The sequence below is a fragment of the Notolabrus celidotus genome, chromosome 1, assembly GCF_009762535.1.
Source record: "Notolabrus celidotus isolate fNotCel1 chromosome 1, fNotCel1.pri, whole genome shotgun sequence".
NCBI classification, from domain to species: Eukaryota; Metazoa; Chordata; class Actinopteri; order Labriformes; family Labridae; genus Notolabrus; species Notolabrus celidotus.
Window position 1 is genome coordinate 24,862,458 of NC_048272.1, and position 11,878 is coordinate 24,874,335.

At 40.4% G+C, this 11,878-nt stretch overlaps 1 protein-coding gene across 2 annotated transcripts; it reads right to left on the reverse strand.

Moving 5' to 3' along the window:
- Positions 1–586: 586 nt before the first annotated feature.
- Positions 587–11,339, reverse strand: dcaf12 (DDB1 and CUL4 associated factor 12). 2 transcript variants are annotated; one of them, XM_034682025.1, is made up of 9 exons: positions 10,925–11,339; positions 9,259–9,549; positions 7,090–7,368; positions 4,827–4,887; positions 4,486–4,679; positions 3,815–3,880; positions 3,087–3,249; positions 2,752–2,954; positions 587–2,621 (listed from the first exon to the last, which is right to left on the reverse strand). In XM_034682025.1, the coding sequence occupies exons 1-9, from the start codon at positions 10,982–10,984 to the stop codon at positions 2,463–2,465; spliced, it is 1,476 nt and encodes a 491-aa protein (XP_034537916.1). In that variant the 5' UTR covers positions 10,985–11,339; the 3' UTR covers positions 587–2,462. The 2 variants fall into 2 exon arrangements, with proteins under 2 accessions (XP_034537916.1, XP_034537924.1); XM_034682033.1 differs by having other exon boundaries at positions 2,752–2,930; positions 10,925–11,337.
- Positions 11,340–11,878: the final 539 nt, after the last annotated feature.

The following is an 11,878-nucleotide window of genomic DNA, read 5'->3' on the forward strand; positions in this document are numbered from 1 at the left end:
ATGTTTATTTTTTTAAGTTATCAAAAAATTGTACATTTTACTCATTATGATAAAAAAAAATATCGACAATAATAGTAGTTAAACTTGAAAAAAAACAAAACTCAAAAATAGTCAATGTAATGAGTTTTCTGTCAGATGACTATTAAGTTTAGGGTTGATGACCAGTTACTTATAAAAAGCATCAGCAGCAGTAGGTTAATGCTCTTGCTTGTCTTCTTTTTTTAAATTGTGTCTTATTGTGGCTTTATATCATACTTAAAACGATACTTAATCAAAATTTTGTTCCATGTTGGTATGACAATAAAAAAAAAACCTTGAATCCTTGGGCCTTGAATTCATGATGCCACATGCTCATTTAGGTAGGCTAATTTTCTGCAAACCAGCTAAATTAAGCCACATTTAATCACTTTGAGGAACAGGGGGGGGGTCGCAAGTCTTTGGCACCTATATTTTTGGGGTCGCAGGCTGAAAAGTTTGGGAACCCCAGCACTATGGCAACATCTGAACTAGAACTGACCCTTTTGATTCAGAAGGAAATCTTTAAGTAATGAAAGACTCATGTCAAGCACGAAAAGGAAACATTACATTAATATACATTTTATTTTTATTATTTACTCTTTTTTAAAGATTTAATATCTTGTTTTTTGCAGATGTTTGTATTTTACAATATCCTCAAATTCAGTCATTTGTAAAAACATTCATGAGGCATGTATAAAAAAACAGGGCATCACCAAGTAGACAGATTGATCCACACACTTCCTCAGACATATACATAAAAATGTATGCAATTGTCCCTATGTATTTTACACATACATATACACATATTTATATAAAATACACTTTAAAAGTGTTGGTTATTTGTTCAATTTGTGGTCCTAATTGGGGTTTCTCTTTTCAATCTGTCATTATCATGAAAACTGGACAAAATTTCCATGTAGAAAAGGAAAACTATGATACTCGTGGCAAGTCTTTCACAGAAAGACTTTGAGGAAGGCAAAAATGTAACTCAAGCCTACCCTGCCTCTACCAAACAAGGAGAGGTTCCGCATCCCTCACTGCTTGATACAGAAGAAAAGAAGAAAAGGTACAGTTCTTCCAATCGTGACAACAAATGTATGTGCCTGAAGCATCTAACATCAGGGTCGTGTCCAAAAATTCTCATTGGTTTCCCTAACATCCTTCTTGCTGGATGGTTGAGAAGATCAAAGTGAGCCATCACTGATCTTTTACCTAGCTCCTGGGGAGGAGTTCCAGAGTCACAGAGTGTATTAGAGATTGGACCAAAAAGCAAAGGGCTCCTGTATCTAGTAATTGTCATGTACAATGTTTCTTAACTTGGTTCTACAACTTTAAACCTTAAGGTGAATTCTCTTGTAACAACACTGTGGTTACAGACCTGTGTCCACTTGCCACTAATTGGTTAAATCTGCTGAGAAAGAATAAGAACCTAAGCAAAGGGAAAAAGACAGCACATCCTTCAAATGAAGCAGATATAAACACCCCTGATCAAACTTAATAAAGGGGACAGAGTAAGGGCGAAATAAATACAAATAAAGCTACTTAGAATATCAGCAGGGGTATGCCTGTCAAATCACACAGTCAAAATAAAATAAGCATTTTTTGGGATTAATTCAGAGCAGAACAACAACACTGCATTTAGCAATCTTAATGTTTCTCCTTTACATCATCTGAGGAGAACATCCTGAACACAAAGTCCCATATTGATTGGCTTCTTCGTTTTACTTCCAACAGGAGAAGAGAGAAGTTCTTTGTGATTGTTGCAGAACAGGACGGGTTGTCCCACCAGTAAATATTCTCTATTAAACGTCAAACTGTACTCAGCATCAGTCTTTCAGAACGTATTGTCTCCTCAGTCTTTTTTCCTCTCCCCCTCTTTTGCTTCTGTCCATTTCAGTGAGATAATGAAAAGGAACTTTGTGGGAGAAACCCTACAAGTATTTTCACATAGACACTGTCAGTTATCTTAGAGAAAGCAGCAGTTAACACTATCTGTACTAACAAAAACAAGCTGTCAAAAGACCATATCCTAATCCCTGCGGTCAGATGTGATGATGACAACATGTATTACTTTATTCTTGATGTATCTAAAAACTCGTCTGAGTTTCTAAGTGGCAGACTTTGCAGCTCTTGAGAAAATTACTAGTTAATTCTTTGTACATATTCATAAAAAACTGAGTAGCTGAGGTGAAAGGAGCAAAGGAATAACTGGAGGTGAAGGGAAAGTTTGATGGTGGACACAAAGATACACAACAACAATATACAAAGCTGTGATCCAGTGGGGGCAAGAACATGCTCCTGAGTCCACATGTGAGCAAAAACAGAGTGACGTTTCAATGAGAGAAAAGGGATACCAGAGACAGTGACACCAGCAGACATGAAGAAGAGGGGACTGGTGGAGTAAAAATCTGGACGAGGGTGCAGTGATGGAGGAAACCAAGAGACTAGCTCCACAGTCCTGCGTAGTTCCCGTGCAGGCCCGAGCACAGCGGTCCGCCTGCTACAAACAGCTTGGTGCCAGAGTCGTCGTAGCAGTGGGTGTACACAGCGTTGGGGAAGGAATGAATGTCCGAGAAGTAACTTCTCCATGTCTCATCGTGATTCTGAGAGAAAAACAGAGAGAAAGGGAGAGGGAGGGGGAAGCGTTTAGAAAATAAAGTGAATCCATAACTACAGTGCTTCTTGTCAGGCTGAATCCAGTTTATCACTGCCATTGTAAAAGAAACTGCATACCAGCCATCCTTTTCCTGTAGTGAGCTTGAGTATGCCATCTCCTGGGCACTTCCTGTACCCCCCGCCTGGATTTAAAGGGTTTTCCAGGAATCTCTGGGCCCGGATGTCGTAGAACAGAAGAGAACCTTGGCCGGTGCCCACGGTCACGATGTGCTCATAGAAACTCACTGAACGGATCCCTGCACAGACACAGATCCCTTCAGCTACTCCAAAGAAGACATAAAAAAACTTAACTGTCATGCTTTTATAGTAAACCTTATGAAACCATTACAGGAGGTCAGATGTTCCAAATGAGTGCTCTTAAGTGTGTTTTTACAAGTGTATAGAACATTTACCACTTCCTCTCTCTCTGGAATTGACGGACTTGATGCTGTGTGTCGGCTGCCGTGGGTCAAGAAAGGAGACATGCGCCTGAGAGCCCACAGCGTACACGGACCAGTCCTGTCCATAGGCGAGACACACATTCTCTTTGCAGTGAGGCAGCTTGGTGGACAGTATCTGTAGGGGAACATCATAAAACGTTAACTAGGAACCAAGTGCTTTTGTACTGTTTGACACACATGACAGAGTAATCAAAGCAACTGCAAAGGACCTATACTTTGTGTAGATCTTTGCTACCCCTGTGGACAAAGCAGCAAGCCTGATTCCTTCGCTGATCCAGTCCACTACATGCTGAAGTAGTATTTCAGCTGGAAATCCTCATCCTGCTTTTTAGACAAGTCTTCAGAAAGTCACATTTTTTCTGACGCAGACTCACTGTGAGTACTTCCAGTGGAAAATGTCAGCAGGGGCTGTTTCGGCAGCATGCTGTAAATTTCTTCGACTGTCACCAACTCAGTTACTGGCATTATAAATAACTATTTAGATAAAGTCAATCTTCTGTCTGATGGTGTCATTTGCTGACAGTTTCATAACCAGCTGAACACTCTTTACAGGGGCTTTAACTAAATTACAATGTGTAAATGTTTCTTCACCGCTGGTGTCATCAATCAAACCCGAATGAATTAAGCAGAGGGAGCTATCACATTCTAATCATTTAATCAGACACAGTGTTGTGATTTACCTTGCACAAGTTGTGCTCAGCCTTCCAGAGATGGAAATAGCCATCCAAGGACACAGCACCCAGTTCCTAGATGGAGAAAAAATAATGATCAAAAAACTAAATTTAAAACATTGGAAGCAGAACGTAAATAAATTAAGCTTAACGGTTAATAAGCAGAGACAGCAAGTACTGCCCATCATCTTGTTGTAGGAGTTCTTGTTACTATCTTTAAGTCCAACCTTTTCTGTATGAACACTGACAACATGATCAAATGTGTCTATCATTACATCATTACAGACCATTTCTGGGGTCAGCTTGAAGGCTTGTTATGATGGATTCCTCTGCTTTAAAAAGCATCACTTCTGCTGCATCATTCCGTCCACTTCTTCTCATCTCAATCCTCAGTATGTCTCATTGTCCCCCCACAAATAGCACACTTTACAACAGCTTTATTTCCGTTCGTTGCTGGCTCATTATGCATTACACTTGAGATGCTTTTGTTCAACCTGGTGTGCACAGGTGACAAATGGATAAAGCGTACTTTGATAGCGTATCTTAATTATGTTGATAAAACAAAGATTAACCCCTAATTCATTTTTCCCGTGTTCATATTTATTGAGAATCACATGTTGAAGGTGCAGGGGAAATGATTACACATGATTTCCCAGCTGCTGCATTATGTTGAAGCTTACTTTGTGGTTGTTGTTGAAGGCCAGAGCGCGGACTTTACAGTTGTATGGGTTGGTGTACTCCTTCGGGATATCCTTCAGGGCCCGGTGGGAGATGTGGGCATAAGAAGGTACTGTCTCTTCATTCTGACTGCGCTCTGCCTGACTCATTACATCTTCTGTCACTTCCCAAAGGCCCATCGAGCCATCTCTGGAACCTAATATGAACACATACATTATAACCTGATTACAGATAGCTTCTACTGCTTGCAAACATAAAAACAAACAGTAACCCTTGATTGTTGTTAGGGTACATAAAGGACACAAAATAATCAAACTCAAGCAGCTTAGTGAAGATGACTTACCGGACACAGCCATGTTGTCACTGATCCATGCTATGGAGAAGATCCAGTCATTGTGACCATCCTGAAAAACAAATGGTTGTTATGTTAAAGCAACATAATTATTTTTACATTACTCAGTGTGTGTTGGTGTGCCAATCATAGGAACTAAAGGGACTTGTCATGAGCTGAAATGGGAATCTGCTCTATAGATTCCATGTTAGACACCTTAGACGCACAGCAGGGGAAACATGGATTCTTAATGTCCGACGGTCTGCTACTAAAGTTTTCGTCTCTTCATCGTCTCGTTAACAAAATCAAAACATAAGACATATAGCTTATTAATACTAAAAGGGTATTTTTGAGTATCTATAAATAACAACGTTGTCATCGTCACTTGTCCCGCCCGCTGTCCTCGCTTTTCACCCATTTTCCGCGTGTTTTGCTGTTGAAAAGTGCCGATCAAGTGAGGACTTACGTTTATGTTCCAAGGAAGTGAAATTGATGACGAAACTGATGACGTGCTGGGGCTGAGGCTAAGGTGATTGGTCAAATTTGCAGGAAAGTTGCGGTGATTGTATAAAATTGCAAGGCCGCACCGAAATCGCGCTGATTGGTTGACTTTGCGTTAACAGTTGCAATCGCGATATCGCGACTTCCTGGAGGGACTGTTAAATGTAAGATTTTGGTATAAGGGGACCAACAGCAACTAGTGCAGCTGCACGACTCTTATCCACTCCATTTAAAATTTCTGTTGCTATTTTGCTAAAAGTGACTTGGTTTCTACGAGGTCTGTTGCAATAACCAGTATTGATGATGAGCCTCTTTAAAAAAAAAAAATTAAATGTTGATATCGTGCTAAATATGAGCATACAGTAATGCTGTGTAACTAACTGGTTCATGGTAGGGGGCAGTGGTGGTTCTTTATGCTGGTTACCACCTGCCGTAAAACAGAGAACGGAAGAAGAAGAAGCAGAAGCAGTTTCCCTAAACATAGAACACTGTGGCTGTTTTAGAAACGGCCTGCTACATACTACTTACTAATGTAGTAGGCAGTAGGTACTGCCTACTACATACTGCTTTTGAATTTAGTATGTAGTATGTCTGTTCTGTTCGATCTGTGTTGCAGTATGCTTGGCCAGACGTCACCGAATTTCCAGTTTCAGAATACGGAAGTAAACAACGGCGAAGCTGATAGATAAACTGCTTCTTTACTATCCACTTATGATTTAAAAAGTTAAGAGGTGGTTTATATGGGATTTAAAAATTTTCACAGCAACTAAAAACTGATCCCACCCCCGTCAAAAAAAGAAGAGAAAAAAAAGCGGAACAAGCGCTGTGCATTGTGGGAAACAGCATGCGAGGCAGACTGGTCCGATGCATACTGTGAAATTTTCCTGAATCAGTAGACATCCAGGGAGTTTGGGCATACTGCAGATTTTGCTCTTGTTCACATACTACTTACTACATTCTGAATTTTGGCCAAATCAGTTCTTACTGCTAGTATAGCAGGCATAGTATATGAAGTAGTAATAAAAACTGTGAGGATCTTGTTAACATAATTTTTTTTTGCTATGATCATCATGAGGTGAAATTCTGATATCGTGACAGACCTAGTTTCTACTTACTTAGGTTGGAAACAACTGCACAAAATTAGACATTATAAATCATATATGTCATTCATGATCACCTTATGATTCATCACTCTAATACGTATCACTTAAAGGCTGACAAACATTTTAATCTTTGAAACTACTCGACTGACTAAGCAATAAAAACAACAGGAAAAATAGATAACATAATTAAATGTCTGACTCAGAGATTCCGTAAGATATTGTGAAAATAGATAAATCTCATTATCTTTGTCATCTCAAGACGAAGATGTGTAATAGTGAATCTAAGAAAAAACCTGCATGTAATGAAAGAAATCAGAACACACCATTTGGTCAATAATATACCAGTTAGCCATCTGCATTGTTAGCTATATTTAGATTTGATTAACTGCTGTGAGGATAGCTTGTACACAAGCTAATGATGCAGAGACAAAGAAATTGGGGTTGATGAGGTACTATTATTGAGAGAAAATATATATATTTTTTACATTCCTGAGGGATAGTGAAGTATTTTCAAATTGGATAAATATCAAGTAGTAAAAGTGTCACTTCTATGAACAAGCCCTCTGTTAATAAGCCAAGCTAAGACAGTTTAAACAAAATATTCAATGTAGTTTGAAATAATCATGACAACAATGAAAAAACACGGGCCCAAAACAACCTGTCCCACTTACGTCTCCGACACAAACAGGGTCCAGCGTGGGCAGCTGGTAGATAGCCAGGCTGTTGGGGTTGTCTCCTCCTGTGGCCAGCAGCGTTCGGGAGGGGTTTAGTTCGATAGCGTGGATCCCACAGCCTTGCTGGTCCAGCCGGGAGCGAGAACCTGCTGTAGGGTGGTAATGCCTCCCCGACACCACACCGCCCACCACCCCGGAGCCTCCACCTTGACACTCTCTGTCCTTCAGCATGGGAATGCGTGTTATCTGCCCCGTCAGGACATCAGCTACAAAAAGCTGCAGGTGAAAGGAGGAACAGACATTGAGTAAGCCTTCTGAGTTCAGGAGTGAAAACAAAACACATTTGACGTGCTCAAAGACACAACTCTGAAAAGCTGGCAACTTTGACCCAAATGCATCTTTTGGTGCCTTCAAATGAAGTCGTGTTTATCATGAGAAGAGACAATGTGAACGCCCCCTTCTTATAGTGTTCACATCGTAAGGGAAATTTTTCTATAAGCATCCAGTTCCAGAGTTTTCACGTGTTTGATGGCGTTTTCAAAAATGGTGGAGCCCATGGATTATCACATAAATACAATACGTTATTACACAACCAACAGGGTTTGTAGTTAGTAGTTATTTTGTTCCTCTGCGTGGCATTTCAGCAAAAACAGTAATATTGTTCCAATTCAGCTACCACTTGAACACAAAGCCTCTCATGCTAACAATGTCACAACCATAGATTGTATAAATAATGGACGTAGTATCCGTGACATCTACCATCTGATCCTGAGCGCTGTATTGAAGCCAATCGACAGCTGCAGCCATATTGGAAATGCGGAACTCAACCAGGCATAGTGTGGCGTAAAGGGGCGGAGTTTGAGCCTCCTAGCCAACAGCCTGACCAGGAGTCAAGTCAGTCATGTCCTTATTCAGGCAAAAACTCGTACACTTAATATCTTCTGAACTGTCGCATTAGAAAAAAATTTGCCCCCCGTACAATGTGTGCCGATAGAGAAATTAGCTATGTAGAGCCAAGCCGTTTTTTGAACCAGGCTGTAAACATGTTTATTAATGCTGCAAAGATAGTCTTTTTCCCATTCATGTCTATGTGGTTTCCAGTGTTTCTGCAGCCAGCCTCAAGCGGATTCTCAATGTATTGCAGTTTATAACACTTCCGTATGGGATTCATAGTTTGAGACTGGAGGTTGCCGCTTGGTCACCACATGACTTTATGAGCTTCATTTGATGGCAGCGTTGTTGTCGGCTATTAATAACTCTCTCACAAATACTGTTGCATACGTTGTCATTATTTTCATCAAAGAGGTATTTGATGTGTATGTTCTTATCGTTATATTGAAAAAATACACTAGAACGCATTCGCAAGGACTCTTTTCGTGTTTCAACCAGCAGCTGTTGTAATGGACAAAGATAACAGGGCAGCACTTTAAACCAAAACACCGGTAGCATAGAGAGTCGAACATTGGGCACTGCTGATATTTAATGCTGTGCTGCATCAACAAATGTTTCAGCGTGTTGCTGGTGTTTCAACACAGCCACAGACAGTGCATGTTGTGCTGTTTTTGACATTTGTAAAAAAAAAAAATGAAGCCATTTTGGACTGCTTCTGTCACCTGTCCACCGTGATTACTTCCTTATCTTTTAAGTTACCATTCCGGCTTAATGCCTCTTGCCATGTGCGACATTATTGTTCTGCAAGGCACGTGGAACAAAACGGAAGGCCTTGATAAGCAAACCATTAAATATAAAGAAAATCATTTTGAAGGCTCGAAATAGTTGGAACTGGTCCTCATCTTGAACCAGTTTGTGATTCCCATCCCTAGCATTGCCTTTTATATACAGCGGCTCCACTTATGTCCAAAGGAGGCACTCCATTACGCGGGAAAAGACTTGTTCGAAATAAACGAAGCCCTGGAACACATTTCTAGGGGAAAACCCGACTGGCATGTGTGATGTACCACTGGTTCAAAGGAGCAAGATAATCTGAAATAGTGAATACTGTTTACTTGCATTACACTAAGTTAAGATCAGTCTTTAATCACTTAACCTAGTTATTAAGTGTACATGACAGTTGCAATAACCTAAAAATATCATTTTCTATTTATGATAAAATTATGCTGACTGATATTATGTGATGGTCGTATAAAAAAAAAAAATACATCTCACCGTGTTACACTTGGTCCCACACACCACCTGCCTGTGGTTGAGCCACTGTGAGGCAAACACCTTGTTGAGTCGCCCCAAAGAAAACTCCCTTTCCTTGAGGATACCAGGGAGCCTCCCAGCTGCAAAGCCCCGCAGACTTCTCTGGAGCCGCAACTCGTGCTGCTGCTGAGGCCTGAACTCCCGCCCCCGGAGGGCACATACCACTGAGCGCCGACTACACCACCACTGCTGGGCATGACGTGAAGAAGAAGAAACACGGCTCCGCTTGTGTGGTGTCTGACACCAGCCCAGCTGAGGAAATGGAGGGAGGGGGAGAACAACTTACTTAAGATTCTGAGGAATGCACATATTTTTTGTCTTTATCAAAATGATGACCCTATAATAAAGATTTGTTTCTTTTACACAATTGTGGGGGGTACCAAATGTGTAAACACACACCTGCACACCACAACTGCATCAGGCTGCTTCAAAACAGGCACTGAATAAAAACAACACACTAGGCTGGTATTATTAGCTTTCTATAATGAAGGTGCAGAAGACACCTATTGTTAGACAGTTGACCTGAAGAGTATTTGATCAACAGGGTTGTTGTGTGACACATCAAGTCTATAAAAGAGACATCAGACAGCATATTGATGTTTTTTTTTTTTAAAATATGTAGTGCTTTTGCTAATTTTATGTGAGAGTAATAATAAAGGATGAAGTTGACTTTAGGTTATTTATTGGCTCAGGAACAGATCTGATTATGGAGCAGTTGTTTATATCTTTTCAAGCATACCTGGCCAATAAAGCTGATTCTGATTTTGATCATCACAAATGTACATCTATATATATATTTTCACATTGGTTGGATGTGTGGAAAGGGGTGACCCAAAGGAAGCTATTTAAAGATTTTACTAGGGGGCCCAATTTCCCACAAATAAAGTGGCAACAGACAAGATACAACAACAACATACTAACAGACAACAAACACACAACAGACAATCCCAATATAGTGGTTACATAGATGTGTGGGTGCATTGATATGATCAGTAAATTAATCAAACATTGCCAGAAGTTGAAATTTTAGCTTGTTTTTGAAGATGGAGATAGAATGAGAAATTTGTACAGGCCCGTCCTCGGCTGTATGAAGGCTCAGATAACAGATGCTTGACGTTTCGGCTAACGTTATAGTCTACGTTAGCAAAACAGGAAAAGCTAACGTCAAGCCCAATTTAACTAACATACTTAATGTTAATTCAGTCTTCAACGATGACTTGAGTCATTCTGTTTATGGGCGTGGGGTGGCAATTGATGACGCCATTGAATCAATGTTATGTCAATGCAATAAACCATGTAGTGTGTTCTTTTATTGTGATTACAGCTCTAGTAAGATGAGCTAAGCTACCCCTTGCTAACGTCTGGGTAGCTGTCGTAACGAACTACCGTTGCTAACATATCCGATAATGATATTTAAAGAGAAACACGCTGTGTTTTCATTCGAAGCAGACACAAATTATCATGTTTTATCAAGATACTGCAGAAGCTTTAGTGGTTTATTTTGTAAAATGATCAAAACTGTGCCTTTGACTGAGCCTATATCTGCGTTACCTGGCTAGCTCACTGCTAGTTAGCACGCTAACTAAATAGCGTTAGCTTTAATTGATCCACACCGGTTTCCGCCTACCTGTTGTTGGTCCTTGGGCTCTCCTGCCTTCCTTTTCCTGCTAACTGTTTTTCTCGCCATAATCTGATACACACAGTTCCCTCACCCACATGGAGGGTAAAAGTGACTCTGGACACTGGATCATATAATGGCGATATGCTATTTTGTTCCTTGGCCCTCGCTGGCAGCGTCCGACGAGGAGGAAGGGCGATCACATACGGGAGAGGTTGGTTTGTCGCTAATTACAATTGTCGCTGAATTATTATCCTTGGCTCCGAAACAATGCCAGCCTCAGGTCTTCGATCAGTGCAGTTTCGATAGTTTCGTTAGCAACAGTCGGAGGGTTAACTCTATTTTTTTCTATCAAGTCGCGTCAGCAACGGCGAAAGCATTGAGCATCGCGCAGCCGCACTCAAATTAAACATCAACAAAAACAAGGTCGTACGTGAACGCGGACGCGGTGCGTGCTCGTTCACGGCAACTGCCCAGAGCTGACTGAGAAATTCTCGCCTATTTTTACCTTTCTGGTTTTTCGTTTTCAAAACAGAATTAAGCGTTAACCTCGTCAATTACATAAAATAAACTGTACCAGTGACCTATTTTTACTAAAATGTTATATTTCCATGGTGTTTTTTAATGGACATATTAGCATACAGCCAAATCTCAATCCATTACAAAACTGTACTCTAGATCAGGGGTTCCCAAAGTGTGGGTCGGGACCCCAACGGAGGATCACGATACACAAATGGGGGGTCATTAGATGTCTTCCAGATTGTTTTTTTTCAAGTTATCTTAAATTAGTACATTTTACCCATTATAATAAAAAATAGTTGCTAAACTTGAAATAAAAACCTTGAAAATAGAAAATGTAATGAGTTTTCTGCCTTTCTTTTTGCCAGATGACTCCTAAGTTTGGGGTTAGTGAAGAGTGAATTATCAAAAGCATCAGTAGCAGCAGGTTAATTCATAAAGGCA

Excerpts from the sequence above, each read along its gene's own strand:
- dcaf12 (XM_034682025.1), bottom strand. The coding sequence starts at position 10,984 with ATGGCGAGAAAAACAGTTAGCAGGAAAAGGAAGGCAGGAGAGCCCAAG. Across the intron at positions 4,680-4,826 it reads TGACAACATGGCTGTGTCCG|GTTCCAGAGATGGCTCGATG; the intron begins GTAAGTCATCTT and ends TGTTCATATTAG. Across the intron at positions 2,955-3,086 it reads TTCCAGAGAGAGAGGAAGTG|CTGAAGGGATCTGTGTCTGT; the intron begins GTAAATGTTCTA and ends TCTTTGGAGTAG.